At 44.4% G+C, this 22,811-nt stretch overlaps 1 protein-coding gene across 1 annotated transcript in view; it reads left to right on the top strand.

Moving 5' to 3' along the window:
* PDCD10 (programmed cell death 10) overlaps positions 1 to 22,811 on the top strand; it is a 47,734-nt gene that overhangs the window by 13,333 nt on the left and 11,590 nt on the right. The window contains exon 2 of the mRNA XM_075861575.1: positions 16,792 to 16,994. Coding sequence (XP_075717690.1) covers positions 16,899 to 16,994 — 96 coding nt within the window. The 5' untranslated portion in view covers positions 16,792 to 16,898. The remainder of the gene's footprint in view (positions 1 to 16,791; positions 16,995 to 22,811) is intronic.

Raw genomic sequence — 22,811 nt, 5'->3', positions numbered from 1 at the left:
AGTGGAATACATTGGGTGTAACGTAAAAAGTATCATCCACGCTGCAGAAAACTTCAGTCCAGAAATTCACCTGCGAGGCTTAAAGAGGCTCTGTCACCAGATTTTGCAACCCCTATCTGCTATTGCAGCAGATAGGCGCTGCAATGTAGATTACAGTAACGTTTTTATTTTTAAAAAACGAGCATTTTTGGCCAAGTTATGGCCATTTATGTATTTATGCAAATGAGGCTTGCAAAAGTCCAAGTGGGTGTGTTTAAAAGTAAAAGTCCAAGTGGGCGTGTATTATGTGCGTACATCGGGGCGTGTTTACTATTTTTACTAGCTGGGCGCTCTGATGAGAAGTAACATCCTCTTCTCTTCAGAACGCCCAGCTTCTGGCAGTGCAGATCTGTGACGTCACTCACAGGTCCTGCATCGTGTCGGCACCAGAGGCTACAGTTGATTCTGCAGCAGCATCAGCGTTTGCAGGTAAGTAGCGCTACATCGATTTACCTGCAAACGCCGATGCTGCTGCAGAATCAACTGAAGCCTCTGGTGCCGGCTCGTCTGACACGATGCAGGACCTGTGAGTGACGACACAGCGTGATCTCTCTAGAACACGGCTGTGTCTGCACTGCCAGAAGCTGGGCGTTCTGAAGAGAAGTGGATGATACTTCTCGTCAGAAAGCCCAGCTAGTAAAAGTAGTAAACACGCCCCGATGTACGCACATAATACACGCCCACTTGGACTTTTACTTTTAAACACACCCACTTGGACTTTTGCAAGCCTCATTTGCATAAATACAAAAATGGCCATAACTTGGCCAAAAATGCTCGTTTTTTAAAAATAAAACGTTACTGTAATCTACATTGCAGCGCCTATCTGCTGCAATAGCAGATAGGGGTTGCAAAATCTGGTGACAGAGCCTCTTTAATCTGAGTACCACAGCATGCCAATTATTGCTGCGGAAAGTGGACTGATTTCCTGTGTTTTTCTGATGCACTGTGTAAAGTGCTGCGCAAACACTCCGCAATTTCTTAGAGGGTGGAAATGACATCAAAGGAAAAAGATCTCACCTTCCCACAGCGCTTGGAAAAAAAACGCACCACAAATCTGCACTATTTTCCGCAGTAAAACGCATGAAATGGTGCGGATTTTCCGCTTGTTTATGTGTAAATGCTGCGAAAGTTTTTTGCAGCAAATCCACTACGTGTTCACACGACCTGGGTTCACACGACCTATTTTCAGACGTAAACGAGGCGTATAATGCCTCGTTTTACGTCTGATAATAGGGCTACAATACGTCGGCAAACATCTGCCCATTCATTTGAATGGGTTTGCCGACGTACGGTGCAGACACCCTGTAATTTACGCGTCGTCGTTTGACAGCTGTCAAACGACGACGGGTCAAAATACAGCCTCGTCAAAAGAAGTGCAGGACATTTTTCAGACGTAATTTGAGCCGTTCTTCATTGAACTCAATGAAGAGCAGCTCAAAATTTACAGCTGTCAGAGAAGCCTCGCAAAATGCGAGGTGGAGGAATTATGGCTGAAACGAGGCAGCTGGTTTCTCCTGAAAACAGTGTCATTTCAGCCGTAAAAGCCTCTCATCGTGTGCACATACATACCCTTATTGTGCATTTCCTTGTTTTCTCCGTTTAGGGAAGGAATTCACAATTAAAGCAGTGCCACAGTTCCCATAAGGAATATGCACCAATTCTCGTAAAGTGTTCCCTCCACCCTGGTACTGTACCTGTCAAAAGTTTGGACACACCTTTTCATTCCATGTTTTGTATTTATTTTCTACATTGTAGATTCATATAGAATACAGGATAACTATGAAGGAATACATATGGAATTAAAGGGTTATTCCGGTTACAACAAGTTACCCCCTACCCGTAGGGTAAGGGGTAACTTTCTGATCGTTGGGTGTCCGACAGCCCGGATCCCCACCGTTTACGGGAATGGGGAAACTGAAGTTGCTCGAACCCCAAGTTTGAAACGAGCGGCACGCTGCTCATGCGCACTGCCGCTCCATTCATTCTCTATGGCATCGCTGGATAAAGCCGAACACTGCACTCGTCTATCTCTGACGCTCCCATAGAGTGAATGGAGCGGCAATGTGCATTAGTGACCTGCCTCTCGGTTCAAACTTGGGGTTCGGGCAACTTTTGGCTTGCCGTTCTCGTAAACGGAGGGGGTCCGAGCGTTGTTAACGCTACGCGGGAACCCGGCCTTAAAGTTAAAAATTCAAGTGAGTAGGAGCAGAGCTGCAGTGACCCAGCACGGTCGCTATACAGTGGTTGGAGTTTTCTACTTCCGCCACCAACCATTGCATATCTTCCGGCTCCCTCCATGTGACGGAACAGCTGGTCAGTGCGGTGTCCGGTTGTCGGATACCCAACGATTATATACAGATGACCTATGCTGTGGATAAGTCATCAGTATAAAAAAAAAACGCCCCCAACCTGGACAACCCCTTTAACCAACATGGCTACTACAGCATTCTGCAACGACATGCCATCCCATTAGGTTTGCGTTTAGTGCGACCAGAATTTGTTTTTCGACAGGACAATGACCCCAAACACACCTCCAGGGTATGTAAGGGCTATTTGACCAAGAAGAAGAGTGATGGAGTGCTGTGTCAGATGACATGACCTCCCCAATCGCCTGACCAAAACCTAATTGAGATGGTTGGAAATGAGTTGGACCGCGGAGTGAAGGAAAATCGTCTAATAAATGCTTAGCACATCTGGGAACTCCAAGACGGTTGGCGACCTATTCCTGGTGCCTACCTCATGAAGCTGATTGAGAGAATGCCAAGAGTGTGCAAAGCGGTCATGAAGGCAAAAGGAGGTTGCTTTGAAGAATCTAAAACACATTCTGGTTTGTTTAACTCTTAAACAACGCGTGAAACCGCCTGAAAAAGGTGTGTCTAAACTCTTGACCCGTGCTGTACTTTTTCATGATTTAGGGTATTTTCACATGTTGTTTTTTTTTCAGGCGTACTTGCGCATTAAAACAGTCACATTACACTCCAAAAGACGCCTTGAAAACACCCTCAAACCGCTTCCTATTGTTTTCAATGGTTTAAAAGCTGGGTAGTGCATACAAGGCGTAATTTTTACGCTGCTATTCCAAAAAATGTGGCGTAAAAATATGCCTCTTAAGAAAAAGGAAAAAAAAAGGCAGATTTTGACCATTTACTATAAACTCTGCCAAAAACACTTTAATGAAACACTCCAAAAGCGTTTGGTAAATCTGCCTATTAAATGCCTGGTTTGAGAGCGATTTCGAGGCGTATTACCAGTAATAAAATCCATCTGCAATACGCCCGTGTGAACATACCTTAAGAATCATGACTGAGATCAATTGCACTGTATCGAATGTGAACAAAATATTGAAGTTTTAAAAGCCCATTCCGTCCCAACCCTGGGACCTGCACCTATCTTGAAAACTGAGGTCCCCCCAAACCTGTCACTAGGTTGCCAAGGTTACTGAAACAGCCAAGCGTGCTGAGATACGGCTTTTCCATAACTACCATAGAAGTGAATAGGAGTTAGGGTATGTTCACACGGCCTATTTACGGACGTAATTCGGGCGTTTTTGCCCCGAATTACGTCTGAAAATAGCGCCTCAATAGCGCTGACAAACATCTGCCCATTGAAAGCAATGGGCAGACGTTTGTCTGTTCACACGAGGCGTATATTTACGCGCCGCTGTCAAATGACGGCGCGTAAATAGACGCCCGCGTCAAAGAAGTGACCTGTCACTTCTTTGGCCGTAATTGGAGCCGTTATTCATTGACTCCAATGAATAGCAGCGCTAATTACGGCCGTAATGGACGCGGCGTTCAAGCGCCTGCACATGCCGGTACGGCTGAAATTACGGGGATGTTTTCAGGCTGAAACATCCCCGTAATTTCAGCCGTTACGGACCCCCGCCGTGTGAACATACCCTTAGGGTATGTGCACACGATAATGGCAAATACGTCTGAAATTATGGAGCTGTTTACAGGAGAAAACCGCTCCAGAATTTCAGACGTATTGACAAGTGCACGCGTTTTTCGCTGCGTCTTTTACGGACGTAATTGGAGCTGGTTTTCATTGGAGTCGATGAAAAACTGCTCCAATTACGTCCCAAGAAGTGTCCTGCACTTCTTTGACCCGGCCGTAATTTTACACGCCGTCTTTTGACAGCGACGCGTAAAATGACAGCTCGTCTGCACAGAACATCGTAAGACCCATTGCAAGCAAAGGGCAGATGTTTGCCGACGTATTGGAGCCGTCTTTTCAGGCGTAATTCAAGGCGTAAAACGCCTCCATTACGTCTGAAAAGAGGTCGTGTGCACATACCCGAACAGAAACAACGTAGCACAGTGAGCACATCTGACGTCGGCCGAACATCTATAATGCATTAAATGGTCGGCTGGTCCCACCGATATCGGTGGGTTTGGTTGATATAAGTCTGTGTATGGGCACCTTGTAGGCCTTGTTCACACAGTGCAGATTTTGCATGCATTTTATTTTTAAGCTAGAATTTAATCCAGGAGGGCAGACCTATTAGGCAGTCCTTTTTTTTTTTTTTTTTTAATATATATATACTGTTTTAGGTTCAGTTCTGGTTTTGGCTAGAAAAAAAAATGGCAGACGTGCATCAAACCTGCACTTTGTGCACAAGGTATTACACTGTCCATCCGTGCTGACCGTGTCACTGTGTAGGGACACATCCAATTGACCAGGGAATGGTAATGCCAACTTGACAAGTTGTTCATATATTTCCGCACAATGCAGGGCTCTAAGACGTTCCAGCATTATTTCCAGCATTATTTCCAGCATTATTTCCAGCATGTATTTGCTAAGATGTCAGGAGAGCTGACGGGTCCTCTTTAAAATGCAGACCTGAGTCCACCCAAGAAAGTTGCCTGTACTTTGCAATAATTATTCTTAGGCCTTATTCACACGAGCGTATTTCACGTCCGTATTACGTGTGTCAAAACGAAGGACGTCACACAATTCAATGGGGCCATTCAGAAATTCCGTTTTTTTCACACAGCGTGTGTCCGCTGCGTGAAACTCACAGCATGTCCTATTCTTGTGCGTTTTTTTGCGCATCACGCACCCATTGAAGTCAATGGGTGCGTGAAAAAAACGGACAGCATACGGACGTCATCCGTGTGCTGTACGTGTTTTTCACGTACCAGTTGCTAATGAAATGATGAGAAAAAATAAAACCCCCTCCTTCAGGTTTTTTTTTTTTGCTGACGTAAAAAACGCGTGACCTACAGATGACATACGCGCGTAAAAAAATGCAGACTCGCACTACACTAATGCCACACGTAACTGCAACGCAGGAAAAACGTTACGCGCGCAAAACTGACATTCTCGTGTGAATTAGGCCTTAAAGTGTAGCTAAACGTTTGACAAACTTCTGACATGTCATAGTTAGGGATGCACGATGAATCGAAACGTCGATACTGTGCATTCCCAAACGTTTCGAGAACGTTATTTCATGTATTTCAATACTTAGCTCAGCTGCAGTATAGTAACACATGAATGTATGAGAGTGAGGCTGTGTGATAGTCATTGCCGCGCTCCTGAGTCCTGATAACAAGTGCGCGGGGTCAGGATGATGCGATGCGGCCGGCGCCGCACTGAGTGGCGGCATGGAAGAAAGAACATGGTGGGTGCACTGCAAAACACCCCCATGTTCTGTCCTCAGTGCCTTAACCACCGCTCATTAGTGCAGCACCGGCCGCATCTCCTCATGCTGACCGCGCGTGCACTTCCTGTCAGGAGCGGGGCAATGACTGTATTACACAGCCACAGCCCCGCTGGCGGAGATCAGAGAAACCTCATCTCCGCCGTTATTCCCGTGAATGCTGCGATCACAGCGGACTGCAGTATTCAGGGGAAAATGAGATGGGCGGATGCCCCTTGGATCGCGTCAGACGGAATTCCTGTGAGGGCTTAGACGAACGTATAATAGGTCCGTGCAACGCGCGTGGTTTTCACGCACCTCGCACGGACCTATGTTAGTCTATGGGGCCGTACAGACAGTCCGTGAGTTTCACGCAGCGTGTGTCCGCTGCATAAAACTCACGACATGTCCTATATTTGTGCGTTGTACGCGCATCACGCACCCATTGAAGTCAATGGGTGCGTGAAAATAACGCGCAGCACACGGAAGCACTTCCATGTGGCAGTAAAATCTGTACAAACATACAAACAGTGTCATAATGATGGCGGCTGTGCGAAAATCACACAGCCACGCATCTTATGGGGCTGACACACCGAGCTAAGTGCCTTTTGCGCGCGCAAAACGCACACGCTCGTGTAAATCCGGCCTCAATCGATTGAGGGACATACCATATATGGGCAGACTGCCCAGGGTCCATTGAAGGACCCCAGGGCTGTCCTACCATATTTCCAGTTAGGGCATACTGAGGTATGTCCTAACAACTGCCTGTGTACCATCAATACACAGGCTAATGTACGGGCATATAGATATATGCCTGTGTACTATCAGTATATAGATATATGCCAGTACATTCAAGTTTAAAAAATAAAGTAAAAACAAAGTAATGCTAAATAAAAAAACAAAAACACATACACCTTTTTTTTACAATAAACCTCAAAATAAGTCAATACACATTCAGTATTGGCGCGCCCGTAATAACCTGTAACAATTTTTTTGCATGATTTATGATGTGTACGCTGTAAAAAAATGAAATAAAAACTGCTTTCTATCACTAATTGTGGGGCACGAGGTGTGATGAATTTAACCTCCATGTGCCTCACATTAATAGTAATTAACCCCATCATGTACCTTACATATTAACCCATTATGACTGAGAAACCTGATGGGGTTAATTACTATTAATGTGAGGCACATGGAGGTTAAATTCATCATCACACCTCGTGCCTCACATCAGAAAATGGAAGAACTTTTTCTTTTTATATTACTGTTGGCAAAGTATCGAATTGGTATAGAAATCGCAATACTAAACGAAGTATCGCTATCGAAGTCCAAATTCTGGTATCGTGACATCCCTAGTCATAGTGACACATCAGACGTTTGCATTGGTGGGGGTCTCCATGCTCGAACCCCCCCACCAATCCAGAGACCCCCCCCCTCCCCCATCGCTAGAACAAAGCAGCTTAAGCACTCGTGTGAGCAGCGCTCAGCTGCTTCGTGACTGTTCGGCTTTTTCCCGAAATAAATGTATCGTGTACGGACTCAATAGAAAGTCTATGGGCCCGTACTCCGATACATCGGCTTTCCGGGAAAAGTCGAACAGACCCGAAACGGCTGAGCACTTCAGCTGCTTCGTTCTAGCGAATGGTGGGGGAGTGCTCGGATCCCGATCAATCCAAACTTCTGACATGTCCCTATGACGTGTCAGAAGTTTGTCAAACGTTTAGCTACACTTTAACTGTAGAAGAAATGGACAAAATACTGTGGTGTTTAAGGCTACACGCTACGAGCGTGTCTGATTTACGTGCGTAAAAAAACAGCGCATTTCATGTCCGTGTGCCATCAGTGTTTCTTGCGTATGGCATCCGTGTGCTTTGCATGTGGAAAGAGCTTCCTTTTTTATTTTTTTAATTTCTCTTTCTTTGTAACTGATGCATGAAACACGGACAGAATACGTATGTCGTCCGTGGTTTGTTTGTTTTTTACGCACCCATAGACTTCAAAGGGTGACAAGGTGTGCAAAAACGCACCAATATAGGACATTCCGTGAGTTTCACGCAGCAGACACTCGCTGCATGAAAACTCACGCATGTCTGAATAGCCCCATTGAAATGAATGGGTCCGTGTGCTGTCCGTTATTTCAATGGACAGCACACGGATGAGTATTACGCTCATCTGAATGAGCCATGTAGACCATTTTAGAGGCCCCTTTAAGGGCTATGTAAACCTTTTGAAAGTGATTTGACATTTAAAAAAAAATAATAGACTGGTGGAACTTTGAAATTAGTTTTTCTTTAGAAAATTGTTTTACTTTTTGAGATGCAGCTGCTTTGTATCCTGTATACAGAGCAGCGGTATCTTTTGACAAGACCTGAATCCTTCAGTCCCGCGGACCTGACGAGTTCAGTGTCAACGGGTCCTGCGTGGATCCAAGTGCAGTCTATCACATCTAAGTTGTGAACTTAGATGTGATTGATAACCGCTAGATCCTGCTTGTCCCCGCTGTCACTGAACCAGTCAGTCCCGCGGACCTAACGAATACAGGTTTCAGCACAAGATATAGCTGCTCTGTATACAGGATAAAAAAGCAGCTGTATCTCAAAAAGTACAAATATTTTTTAGTAGAAAGTTGCACCAAACACAGATACACATTTTTATAAATGTAAAAAAAAAAAAAAAAAAAAAAGGGGGTAAATAACCTTTTAGCGGCCCAGCAATACAAATATTCTTATTCGTTTGTAGATAACCAGCTCAAAATTAGATGCCCCTAGCAAATTTCTAGGGAGTGTGTGTTACCTGGCCCCTCACCCATGGGGAACCGCACCAAATTCAGGTGGAATCTCCGCTGTGGAAAGCGGCAGTAAGAATAAAAGAAAAAAAAGCTCCTACTTACTCCCGGCATTTGTCCTGGCGAATAGTCTAGGCCTCATGCACACGACCATAGCCGTGTGCACGGCCGTGATTTTCGGGTCGGCCGGCTGCGGACTGTCAGCCGCGAGCCGCCCACAATTCACAGGCAATGCACATGGCCGCGGCCATTATTTTCAATGAGCCCGGACCGCAGAACACGGCCGTAATAAGACAGGTCCGTTCTTTCTGAGGTGCGGGCTCCCGGGCCATGGACGGACCGTAAAAACTACGGTCGTGTGCATGGCCCCATAGAAATGAATGGGGCCGCAATTCTCCCGTGGATTTTCGGGGGGAATTGCGGCCGCAAAAACACGTTAGTGTGAATGGGGCCTAAGGGTATGTTCACACGAGGTCATTACGTCCGTAATTGACGGACGTATTTCGGCCGCAAGTACCGGACCAAACACACTGCAGGGAGCCGGGCTCCTAGCATCATAGTTATGTACGACGCTAGGAGTCCCTGCCTCTCTGCCGGACAACTGTCCCGTACTGAAAACATGATTACAGTACAGGACAGTAGTTCCATGGAGAGGCAGGGACTCCTAGCGTCGTACATAACTATGATGCTAGGAGCCCGGCTCCCTGCACTGTGTTCGGTACGGTACTTGCGGCCGAAATACGTCCGTCAATTACGGACGTAATCACCTCGTATGAACATACCCTATCTGTTCCAAGTGCAGCCCGGCTTCCTGTGTGCATCCCATGTTGACCGCTGCAGCCTGCGATTGCCTGCAAGAGACCCATGGGATAAAACGTCATCCCAGGAGGCCGGGCTGCACTCAGTACTGTGCAACGTGATGTTATAACCATGCTCCCAGCCAAGTATGAGCTTTTTAATTTAATTAAAGGGGTTTTCTCATCGGGGACATTTATGGCATATCCACAGGATATGCCATAAATGTCAGATAGATGCAGGTCGCATCCCCGGGACCCGCACCTATCTCTAGAATGTGGCCCCCTGCGGATATGCCATAAATGTCCCCTTTAATTTTAAATAAAAATATATATTTTTTTTTTCTCATTTACGATTTTTGCAGCAGAATCGCAGCACTTTTGCAGAAAAAGTCGCAACACTTGGCTAATTGTTGCAGGTTTTACATCCGCATTGAATTCAATGGAGAAACCCCCAACAATAGAGCAACGAATTCGCAGCATAAATTGACAAGCTGAGGATTTAAAAGCTGCACCCCTGGTCAATTTCTGCATTTTTCTTCAGCGTGTGGCTGGAATTTGTTTATTCTCATTCACTTTTCAGCTATTGTAAATACGTCGGAATTTCCACACGGAATTCAGTTGTGAAATTTCTGCAGCCACTTAGTGACATTAGTACTGCAGCCACTTAGTGACATTAGTACTGCAGCCACTTAGTGACATTAGTACTGCAGCCACATAGTGACATTAGTACTGCAGTTTAGCCCATTCAAGTGAGCTCAATGAGAACTCTTGTTCAGTTGCGAGTTCAGTGGGTGGAAACCCTACCAATCATACATTGATGGACTGTCATAGGCCATAAATGGAAAATCCTGGAAAACTTCTTTTAGAGTATGAACACAATAGGCGTAAACACTGCAGATTTTCCCGCAATAGATTTAATTGCAGAAAATCTGCAGCGTAATACAGTAGTAGCAGTGTGAGTGAGATTTGAACGAATCTCCGCCACACACAGCGGGGGAAAAAACCTGTGGTGCGGTTTTTGAAGCCACAGCATGTCCATTTATGCTGCGGAATCGCTGCGCTTCTGTTGCGGGTTTTCCCCCATTGAATTCATTGGAGAGGTAAACCCCGCAACACAGAGGTGTGTTGCGGCTTTTGCAGCGTTTGCAAAAATCACAAATGAATAAAAAAAAAAGCATATACTTAACCCCTTCCCGCTCCTAGACGTACTATTAGGTCATGGTAGCTGTATCGTTCGCACTCCATGACCTAATAGTACGTCATGGGAGTAACGGCTGTTTTGGCCGTCTTCCCGACACATACAGGAGCTGTGATAGCAGCTGTCTCATACAGCAGCTCCTTCAGCGGGGACCGATCGCTGTGTCCCCGCTGATTAACCCCTTAAAAGCCACGTTCAATAGAGATCGCGGCTTTTTAGGGGTTAAGCTACCATGGCTGGCCTGCTACACGATAGCGGGCGGCGATGGTGACTATGGCAACCGGACACCAAACAATGGTCAGGACCCACTATGCTTGCTGTCAGTGTATTAGAATAGCGATCAGGGCCCCCTGCCCTCAAGTCCCCTAGTGGGACAAAGTAATAAAGTTTAAAAAAAGATGTGTAAAAATAAGAAAATAGAAGTTTTTTAAAAGTCAAAATCCCCCTTTTTCCCTTATCAGTCCTTTTATTATTAATAAAAATAAACAAATAAACTATACATAATTGGTATCGCCGCGTCCGTAACGGCCTGAACTACAAAATGATTTTGTTATTTATCCCGCACGGTGAACGTTGTAAAAGAAAATAATAAGAAACCGTACCACAATCACAATTGTTTGGTCACTTCACCTCCCAAAAAATGGAATAAAAAGAGATCAAAAAGTCGCATGTACCTAAAAATGGTACTGATGGAAACTACAGTTCGTTACGCAAAAAAGAAGTCCTCGCACGGCTTTATTGATGGAAAAATAAAAACGTTCTGGCTCTTGGAATAAGGTAACACAAAAAGTGAATGATTGTTTACAAAACGTATTTTATTGTGCAAACGCCATAAGACATAAAAAAACTATAAACATCTGGTATCGCCGTAATCGTATCGCCCCGCAGAATAAAGTGAATGTGTCATTTATAGCGCACGGTGAACGCTGTAAAAAAAATAGAATAAAAACTGATCAAAAAGCCGCATGCACCCCAAGAAAACTATGATGAATTCCTCAAGGGGTCTAGTTTCCAAATTGGGGTCACTTTTGAGGGTTTCCAATGTTTTGGCACCACAAGACCTCTTCAAACCGGACATGGTGCCTAATAAAAAAAGAGGCCTCATAATCCACTAGGTGCTCCTTTGCTTCGGAGGCCGGTGCTTCAGTCCATTACCGCACTAGGGCCACATGTGGGATATTTCTCAAAACGGCAGAATCTGGGCAATAAGTATTAAGTTGCGTTTCTCTGATAAATCCTTTTGTGTTATAAAAAAAATGGTATAAAGAGGATTTTCTGACAAAAAAAATAAATTTAAATTTCACCTCTACTTTGCTCTAAATTTCTGTGAAACACCTAAAGGGTTTATAAACTTTCTAAATGCTGTTGTGAATACTTTGAGGGGTCTAGTTTCTAAAATGGGGTGTTTCATAGGGGTGTCTAATATATGGGCCCCTCAAAGCAACATCAGAACTGAACTGGAACCTAAAAAAAATAAATAAATGAGGCAATACTTCGCTTCTCCTAATGAGCATTGCCTACTCAAAGATGACCCCAGTTTTGACCGTTTGTATAAACAGAGACCCCTATGAGACCGTTTCAGTGCCCGGTTTTCCCAAGCATACACCCCCGAGAAGTGTATTTCTATTGAGTCCTTGGTACATTTTAAAGGGAGGCTTCAATTCCGCCAGTACCTGCCAGGTAAGAAGGCAAGGTATGGCGTGAAGATGTATAAGCTGTGCGAGAGTGCATCAGGGTATACCTACAAATTTAGGATATATGAAGGGAAGGACACCTGTATTCAGCCCCCAGAATGCCCCCCCCCCCCCTTACTGGGAGTTAATGCAAAAATTATGTGCGATTTGGTGCACCCACTGCTGGACCATGGTTACCAATTCTACCTGGATAATTTTTATACCAGCGTCCCACTCTTCATGTGCATCGCTTCCAGAAGTCCTGCGGCATGCGGCACTGCTAGATGAAATCTGAGAGGCCTCCCTAAGACTCTGCTTGGGCAAACACTCAAAAGGGGTGAGAGCAGGGCACAATCCAGCAGCAACATATTGTGTCAAGTACAAGACAAGAGAGATGCCACACCAGTACCCATGTACCTGTACGAGGTACCAGTACAGAGACCCCCAAACCAGACTGCATCCTGGACTACAATAGGTACATGGGAGGGGTGGACTTGTCAGATCAAGTCCTGAAGCCCTACAGCACCATGCGGTGCGGTATAAGAAGCTGGCCGTGCACATCATACAGATGGCATTGTGCAATGCGTACATGCTACGTCGATGTGCAGGCCAGAGGGGAGCTTTCCTGGAATTTCAAGAGGTGGTTATCAAGAAACTAATTTTTTGGGACCAAGGAGGGGGGGCACCCAGTACTTCTGGAAACAAGGCCACACGCATCGTACCCGGGCAACACTTTCCAGGAGAAGTTCCCCAAACTGGCAAGAAAGGAAAAAGTCAAGAGGTACAAAGTCTGCTATAAGAGGGGGATAAGGGAGGACACAATATATCAATGTGACACGTGTCCCGAAAAACGAAGCCTCCGTATGAAAGAGTGCTTCAAAATGTATCATACATCCCTTGATTTTTAACCCGTTAGTGACCGGCCCATCGTGTTTCTACGTCGGTCACGAACGGGCCTTATTCCGATGCCATAGACTTTTTACATCGCGGCATCGGAATAAGTAAACAGAGCAGGGAACTGTCAGATCTCCCTGCTCTCAGCTGCTAGAGGTAGCTGAGGGCTGGGAGCGTCCCTGCTCTGCCGTGTGAGATCGATATTAGTATCGATCTCACACGTTTAACCCCTCAGATGCGGTGCTCAATAGCGAGCACCGCATCTGAGTGGTTTTGGAGAGAGGGAGGGAGCTCCCTCTCTCCCCCACCGACACCCGGCGATACGATCGCCGAGTGTCTGTGTCTCTAATGGCAGCCGGGGGTCTAATAAAGGCCCCCAGGTCTGCCTGGAGTGACTGCCTGCTAGATCATGCCGCAGGCATGACCTAGCAGATGCCTGTCCGTGTTAAACGGCCAGGCAGTAATACACTGCAATACAAAAGTATTGCAGTGTATTATAAATGTGATCGCAGAATCGCATATTATAGTCCCCTAGTGGGACTATTAAAAAAGTGAAAAAAAAGTTTAATAAAGTTAATTAGAAAAAAAATGAAAAACCCAGCTTTTCCTCTTACAAACTGCTTTACTATTAAAAAAACAAAATAAAGTTAAAAAGTTACACATATTTGTTATCGCCGCATCCGTAACGACCCCGACTATAAATCTATTACATTACTTAACCCGCACGGTGAACGCCGTAAAAAACTATGGAAAAATTGCTGTTTTCTGTGAATGCTGACTTTAAAAAAATTTAATAAAAAGTGATCAAAAAGTCGCATCTACTCCAAAATGGTACCAATAAAAACTACAAGTCGCCCTGCAAAAAAAAAAGCCCGCATACAACCGCATCGGCGGAAAAATAAAAACGTTACGGCTCTTCAAATATGGAGACACAAAAACAAATCATTTCGAAAAAAAAGCGTGTTTACTGTGTAAAAGTAGTAAAACATACAAAAACTATACAAATTTGGTATTGTTGCAATCGTAACAACCCGCTGAATAAAGTTATTGTGTTATTTATACCACACGGTAAACGGCGTAGATTTAGGACGCAAAAAAGAGTGGCGAAGTTTCAGATTTTTTTCTATTCCCCCCCCCCCCCAAAAAAGTTAATAAAAGTTAATCAATAAATAATATGTACCTAAAAATGGTGCTATTAAAAAATACAACTTGTCCCGCAAAAAAACAAGACCTTATACAGCTATGTCGACGCAAAAATAAAAAGGTTATAGCTCTTGGAATGCGACGATTGAAAAACGTAAAAAATAGCTTGGTCATTAAGGTCCAAAATAGGCTGGTCATTAAGGGGTTAATCTACCCCAGTTTTACTTAGCCTGATGCACTCCGCACATCTTATCCCCCTCATCTTTCCCTCCTGAGCCCTGCCGTGTGCCCAGGCAGCTGATAACAGCCACATTGAGGGTATTGCCTTACCCGTGAGAACCCACATTACAGTTTATGGGGTGTATGTCTCCAGTAAAAATGCTCACTACACCTCTAGATGAATGCCTTAAGGGGTGTAGTTTTTAAAATGGGGTCACTTCTTGGGGGTTTCAACTGTACTGTTACCTCAGGGTCTTCTGCATACATGACTTCGCACCAGAAAGTCCCCAGTAGGCCAAATGGTGGTTCTTTCCTTCTGAGCCCTCCCATGGGCCCTAACGTCAGTTTATCACCACAAATTTGGCATTCCACGGGATGTCTATTCACAATCCCTGCACTTCGTTACTCTGTCTGTGGTAGTTACAGCAGAGGAAGCGTAATCTCGTTGTAACCTGTCATTTACAGCGTGATCTCGCGAGATTATGCTTGCTCTGCTGTAACTACCACAGAAACATTAACGAAGTGTCTATTCACTGTCTAAACACTTCAGTATTGTTAATGTGTTAGTATAAGGCCTGATTTACACGAGCGTGTGCGTTTTGCGCGCGCAAAAAACGCAGCGTTTTGCGTGCGCAAAAGGCACTTGACAGCTCCGTGTGTCATCCGTGTATGATGCGCGGCTGCGTGATTTTCGCGCAGCCGCCATCATAGAGATGAGGCTAGTCGACGCCCGTCACTGTCCAAGGTGCTGAAAGAGCTAACTGATCGGCAGTAACTCTTTCAGCACCCTCGACAGTGAGTTCCGATCACAATATACACCAACCTGTGAATCCAAAAAAAACGTTCATACTTACCATGAACTTCCTGCTTCCTCCAGTCCGGTCTCCCGGCCGTTGCCTTGGTGACGCGTCCCTCTCGTCATCCGGCCCCACCGCCCAGGATGACGCGGCAGTCCATGAGACCGCTGCAGCCTGTGATTGGCTGCAGCCTGTGCTTGGCCTGTGATTGGCTGCAGCTGTCACTTGGACTGAATTGTCATCCCAGGAGGTCGGACTGGAGAAAGAAGCCGGGAGTTATCGGTAAGTCAGAACCTCCTTGTTTTTTTACACGTATGTTGTGATCGGAAGTCACTGTCCATGGTGCTGAACCAGTTTAACTCTTTCAGCACCGTGGACAGTGACTGTCTCCTGACGTCGCGTACCCGAACATTTTTTGCCGGGTTCGGTCAAAACGAGTTCGGCCGAACCCGGTGAAGTTCGGTGCGCTCATCTCTAATTTGACACTCCGTTTGTATGTTTGTAAACAGAAAAGCACGTGGTGCTTTTCTGTTTACATTCATCCTTTTGACAGCTCTTGCGTGATTTTCGCGCATGCAACGCAGTAGCGTCCGTGTGGCATGTGTTGTTTTCACGCACCCATTGACTTCAATGGGTGCGTGATGCGCGTAAAACGCACGATTTTAGAACATGTCGTGAGTTTTACGCAACGCACTCACGCTGCGCAAAATTCACGCATCGTCTAAACTGCCCCATAGAGTAATATAGGTGCGTACGACACGCGTGAAAAGCACGCGCGTCGCACGCGCGTATATTACGCTCGTGTAAATGAGGCCTAAAACAGCACATACTGATCTATTAGGATCCCTATGCGCTGCCTAAATGAATGGAGAAGTGCATGAGGCTGATTGGTCAGCGTCATACACTCCTCTGTACAACGCCCACTTGGTCAATAGTAAAACACGCCCAGTTGTCCATTGAGAAACTCATTAGCATAAAGCTAAAATCGCTCCTAACGTGGTAAAAATAGATTGTTTTTTTAAATAAAAAGCACTGCTGTCACCTACGTTATAGCGCCGATCTCCTTATGTAGGAGATACGGCACTTATAATGTGGTGACAGAGCATCTTTAACTGATGTAAGCCCAATTTGTCAGTCAGGTGGACTGGCGGCTTGGCTAACACGGCTCCTGTGTGCCTCTAACGCACAATCTAACCCGAATACTGATCAAATCTATGTTCATCAACTTAGATTTGATTTGTGTTCGGGTTAGGCCTTATTCAGACGAGCGTATTTCACGTCCTTGTGCTTTTGTGTTTTTTTCACGGACACCACGCGGACCTATGAAATTCAATGGGGCTATTTAGACATGCGTTGTTTTTCATGCAGCGTGTGTCCATTGTGTGAAACTCCCTGCATGTCCTATTTTGGTGCGTTATGGGCAGGGACCTCTCCCTTTCTGTCTTATTTGTTTTGATTATTTATCATTTCACTTCCCCCAGTTGTAGAGTGCTTCGGAATATGTTAGCTCTATATAAAGATCATGATTATTAATAATCTGTTAGGCCTATGCTATTCTAAAGGGTTTCGATTTATATTGTTGACCGCTTATTCCTTCTATTTCAGGGTAACGGAACAATTTCTTGCAGGAATAAGAGCGCCCGCGACGAACACACTGAATGAGGAGTATTCTGCTTCCATAGCACCATATTCTAACTGCCTGGTCTCTTTGAATGAGGATGACAATGGAAGAGATGAAGAATGAAGCAGAGACCACTTCTATGGTTTCCATGCCATTGTATGCGGTTATGTATCCAGTATTTAATGAGGTTGGTGTTCATCATATACAATACTTAAGGGCGTATTCCCAACTCCGGCATTTATGGCATAACCACAGGATATGCCATAAATGTCTGATAGATGCCGGTCCCCGCAACTATATTGAACGGAGATCATCCGACTCGCGTTTCGCCCGGCAAGGCGGCTGCTGGTCTCTCCTTACGGGCTGGAACTAAGTGGAGAGGTGCCACGCATGTACGCGCTCTCCTCTATTATGTTGTATGGGAGTTTCGGAAAAAGCGGTGTAGCACTACAATAGGAAATCTTTTAGCACAAAAATTCAGATTGTTTTGTTTTTTTCTTCCTTCTAAGGCCTCATGCACACGGGTTTTTACTGTCCACAAATACCGATCCGACAGCTAAATATCCGTACCCATCCGCAATTTCAGAAGCGCCCATAGAGTTCTATGAACGAGTCCGTGCGACGGACATGAATAGGACATGCTCTATATTTCGCGGATCATTTCTACGGCCCGGACGCACATTTGTAAATATACGGAAAGGTGTCCGTGGCCAATAGAAATGAGTGGGTCCGTAATTTCGCATTCCATAATTACGGATGAAAACTACGGTCTTGTGCATGGGGCCTAAGCTAGCAATTGCCAGCCGGGGTTCCCAGGAAGGGTACCCCAGGAGACATAAGTTACAGCTCTGTTTTTTCATATCCGAGATGGCAAACTGGGCCTGCAAGCTCATAGATGTTTGTCATCAGTACAGGAAAGCAGTCGACAAATCTTGGACGAAATGTATCAAATTATAGTGTTACTTTCTCCTACAGCAAGGGAGAAGAGGTTACCCCGAAAGTAATGAAACCGCTTGGATTCTTTTTATTTCTGTTTTTTAGAACAGATCCTAGCTTAAAATTTAAGGACCAGTTTTGGCTTTGTCTACACGTTTTTCCTCTACTTTCTGTTCCGTTAATCTGTTTCCGTTAAAGAGGTTCTCTCATAATGATCTTTCGTGAGGATTGGCGATAGGTTCATTGGGGGTCCCAAAGTTCCCTGTGTGAGTGGAGTGGTACTGGCCTCCTTGTACCACCGCTCCATCAACTTATATCGGACTGCCAGAGAAAATCCCTGTAATGACCCCATTGGCTTCAGTGGGATTTTTCGGATGTCAAACACTATCAGGTTCCATCAATTTGCTTCCAGTACACCATACAAGATTTTTTTCGGAAAAACCTTGAAGTCCATGAAAAAGCTAATTAAAATGGGGGGAAAAAATGCTCCTTGACTATGCTTTCCGTTTCAATCTGTAAACATGTAAAGCCAAATATTAACGTGAAAGGGGCCTTGTGAGCACTTGTGAATCACTAGACAAGGAAATGAGAATTGGTATTGCTGCAATGTGTTTAGTGACTTCTCCCTGTTGGACAGGCATTAAAATGCTGCTCTACCACTCCTACGATGACACACACAAGGAACAATAGGAGTAGGGTGAGGCCGACATTGGCATGGCTAAATTGCTTGCTTATTATGTGACAAAATCCTATGTTTATACATGTTTCTTAAAAAGCAGAATGTCTATGGGGCATATTTACTACGACTGTCTTGGTATGAAGCCTTCACGAGTAAGATGCGGCACATTTATTAAGAGGTGCACGCCTCTTAATAAATTTGTTGCGTCTTCCACTGTCCGTGTGCCAGGAGGAGAAATGAAGGCTAGAAATGAGCTGGCTTAGCTTTCCCGAAAATGTCAGGCCACAGATTTATTTATTTTTATTTTGTTGCGCGTTCTGCAACTTTTTTTACGCTAGAAAACTGGTGTAAAAGTGGTTAAATTCCCCACTTAGTTTATATGACTATTTGCCTGTCAATGAGGTCATCGTGCCCACTTCCGTTACCAGAGCCAGTTTGCCACTTTGTAGTTTTGCTCCGAGTGGCTGGCTGTCTGAAATGAACACAATTGTGAAACTAGAAGAAAATCACTTATATTTGAAACTCAGAGACTCCGACACGCCAATTTCTTAAGACTGGCACTTAATTTACATCTGTTAGCTGTAGCGAGCAGAAAACGGCAGTTTTTTACACAGAATACCTTTGAAGAAGGAGAAAAGGCTGGTCATATGCTAGCAGTGGTAGCAAAGGCACAACAGGGGGTAACACATATCACTGCTTTAAAAACGGCGGAGGGCCATTTAGTTACAGAGAACTTGGAAGTTGTAAAAGTTTTGACAGACTTTTTTATTCAGACCTATATACCTCCAAGGTGCACCCATCTACATCTGATATTTATACGTTCTTAAATAAAGCACAGCTCCCTAAGCTGTCAGGAAGCGCCAAGGCACTTCTGGATTCTCCACTCACGTTGGAGGAACTGGAAGAAGCGGTCAAACAGATGGCTAATGATAAGGCACCTGGGGCGGACGGGCTACCAGTTGAAATTTATAAAAAATACTCTGAGGTGCTCTTGCCCAAATTATTAGAAGTATTTAATTATTCATTGGATTGTGGTTCTTTGCCGGCTTCTATGCAAGAAGCCATTATTGTGGTCTTGCCAAAACCCGGGAAAGATCCTCAATTAGCTGATTCTTATCGACCGATTTCATTATTAACATCTGACGTTAAGATTCTGGCAAAGGCATTAGCTCTGCGGTTGAATGGTGTTATCTCTACCATTATACACCCGGATCAGACCGGTTTTATGCCTGCTAGGTCGACAGCCATGAATGAGACGTTTATTTGTAAATCTTCAGCTGAGGGCAGACAATGTAGGTGAAAGAGCCATTTTTTCACTGGACGCTGCCAAAGCGTTTGACAGTGTGGAATGGCAATATCTTTGGTGCACCTTGGAGGCTATGGGTTTTGGACCATCTTTTATAGCATGGATTAAGGTCCTGTATCCTTGCCCTACAGCCAGAATACAGGCAAATGGAGGATTGTCTCCCCGGTTTGCTCTTGAAAGAGGGACTAGACAGGTATGCCCATTATCGCCCCTCCTGTTTGCCGTGGCAGTAGAACCCTTGGCAGCGCGCATACGTGTGTCAGACGATATTAAGGGATTCTTGTATGGCTCGGTGCAAGAAAAGGTAGCGCTTTACGCAGATGATATGCTTCTATACTTGGGGGATGTGGGTAGCTCTCTGGCAGAAACAATATCCCTAATTGAGAAATTTGGGGCATTGTCTGGGTTTAAAATAAATTGGGATAAATCCCATCTGCTCCCTGTGGATTCAATGTGCTCTATATCAGGGGTGCATGGGGTACCTGTAGGACATCTTAAATATTTAGGGATCAAGATCTCGACCTCCCCTTCTGAATATGTTGCTCTCAATTTGCAACCCCTTCTGGTCAAATTTAAAATGAAAATAATGGCTTGGTGTAAATTACATCTGACAGTTGTGGGTAGGGTCAATCTTATTAAGATGATCCTAATGCCACAATTATTGTATATTTTACATAACTCCCCTGTATGGATCTCATTACACAACTTTTATTATATTAATGCACTTTTTAGGGACCTAATATGGCGGAAGGGTCGCTCAAGAATTAGATTAGAAATTCTACAGCGCGCAAAGCATGATGGTGGTTTGGCCCTACCCAACCCTTGGATATATTTTCTTGCCTCCCAATGTCGGCACTTTAAGGGGTGGGGGGAAATTATATCCAAGGGATCCAATGGATCGATTCTACAGGCACAGTTTGGACCATCTGTTTTATTCTCAGTATTGGAGGCAGGTCACTCTGTTGGCGGGCAGGAATACGCCCACATATACACTAACGCGTAAAGTATGGGATAAAGTCTGAGCTATTAGAGATATGGGGGTTTGCACAATTTTTACACCTTTGTGGGGGAATAAGGCACTTCCGGAATTCTTCTCTCTTGAAGGATTTGAGGGTTGGAAAGCAAGAGGCATCCTTTATGTCTCCCAGTTGCTCCAGGAGGATGTATTTAAAACTTATCAACAGATCCAAGAGGAGTTTGAATTACCTCGAAATTCCCTCTATCAATACTTACAGATAAGACATGCTTTTGATGCCCAGAAGAAGGCGGTGGATTTGGCAATACACGCAGATGGGGTGTTGTCTGTTTTACATACCGGGAGTGTTACATCGGGGATTATTTCACATATTTATCAGTTGTTGATCAGTAAATTTTTTGATAAATACCCACTGATGGCTTCTAAAATATGGGAAAGAGATATGGGTCCCATCTCTGAAGAACAATGGATAGATTTTATGAAAGCAGTTCCGAATATTTCTCTTAGTGAGGCTGGGCGCCTTTCTCAATTATATATTATCCATAGAGTATACACGACTCCTAAATTTCTTTTTCATATTGGGGTAAGGATTGATTCGAAATGCCCCAGATGCGTGGATAGGGTGCTGACCATATGCATATGTTGTGGTACTGCCCACAGTTAACCACGTACTGGATGGATGTACTGAAGGTGATTCAGGAGGCCTATGGACCTGTGTTGCAAGGGACTCCTATGGAATGCGTTTTGGGATGTATAATGGACACCCCACCCTCTACTTTAGAGCGGTTGGCTATTGTAAGGTTGCTATATATAGCTAGAAAACTAATTGCCCTACATTGGATACAAGGCGCCCCGCCGATTAGGAGCGAATTCATTGCAAAAGCGAATAAAATTATTGTATTGGAAAAGGTTGTCTATGTAAAGCGCAAAACGCTTAAAAAATTTGAATCCATATGGGGACCATGGGTAGGGGTAATGGAATCTGTATTATAAAATGTATTCAGGGACTCTGTATGACCGCCAGCCTTTACACGGTATTGGGGTTATGTATATAGATGTGGGATAAGGAGAAGGGGGGAAATAGAGGATTAAATATCTGCCATATATTATATCTGTTTTGTATTATACATGCTTGTAGACGATTAAGCTACTTGACATTTGGAAAATGATCTGTCCCATGTACCTTGTATTTTGTGAATAATGTATTCAATATTTGGTACCATTTCTATTTCATATACGATCTAATTTGGAATTTTGTGACGGTGCCTGGGGGGAGGGTTTGGGATAGGGTTTGTTTAATATGTTTTGTACTATATAATTTTGAAACTTCAATAAAAAAATTATCTGATTTAAAAAAAAAAAAAGACTGGCATTTTATATGCCAGTCTTAATACATGTGGCGCTGGAGTAAAATGTGCCTAACTTATTAAGAGACTGTCTGCGCATGGAACTGGCATGGAAAAGTTAATACATTTGCCCCTGTGTGTTGAAGTCTGAACACTGCATAAGGAACTACAAGACCTCACTATTTTGGCTGTGGTGTAGGCATTCGTATTATTTATGTTAGTTTCTTAAAGGGCACCTGTCCCTAAACCACCAGCATGTCATTATGAAGCTGGAGTTTAGTGTTTCAAACCTGCTGGACGTTTCGGGAATAGTTAGTAAAGTAACTTACTGAGAAAAGTCTTGTGGTGCAAATTGTGAACATGAAGCTGAGAATGGACCTCTCCGTGTGTGCAATGTGCATGCACCGGAGGCCGCCCCAATGTTCATCTTGGTGAATTTGGAACCCTAAACCCCAGATTCATAACATACTGGGAGATTTAGTAGTTCCAAACCTATTGACGGGTTCCCTTTAGGCCTCCTTCACACACACAATTGTTCTGGCAAATGTGATAAATCTATGATTGCTGGGGGCCTCCCCACTGAGACCTCCACCTTACGGTCCTCTGCTCTACCATTCGATTCAACTGTGTGTGTCTCTTGAAGATACCGATACAGTTTAAACCGGGAAAAAAAAAAAATGTAAAAAAATTATTTATTTTTTTTCAATGAATTGCCCAGCCCTAGTAATAACCGTCCACTTCCAGATAAGTATAGAGGGTTT

The sequence above is a fragment of the Rhinoderma darwinii genome, chromosome 4, assembly GCF_050947455.1.
Source record: "Rhinoderma darwinii isolate aRhiDar2 chromosome 4, aRhiDar2.hap1, whole genome shotgun sequence".
Classification (NCBI taxonomy): domain Eukaryota; kingdom Metazoa; phylum Chordata; class Amphibia; order Anura; family Rhinodermatidae; genus Rhinoderma; species Rhinoderma darwinii.
The sequence above is the reverse complement of the archived record's forward strand: the minus strand, read 5'-3'. Positions and strand labels throughout refer to the sequence as shown.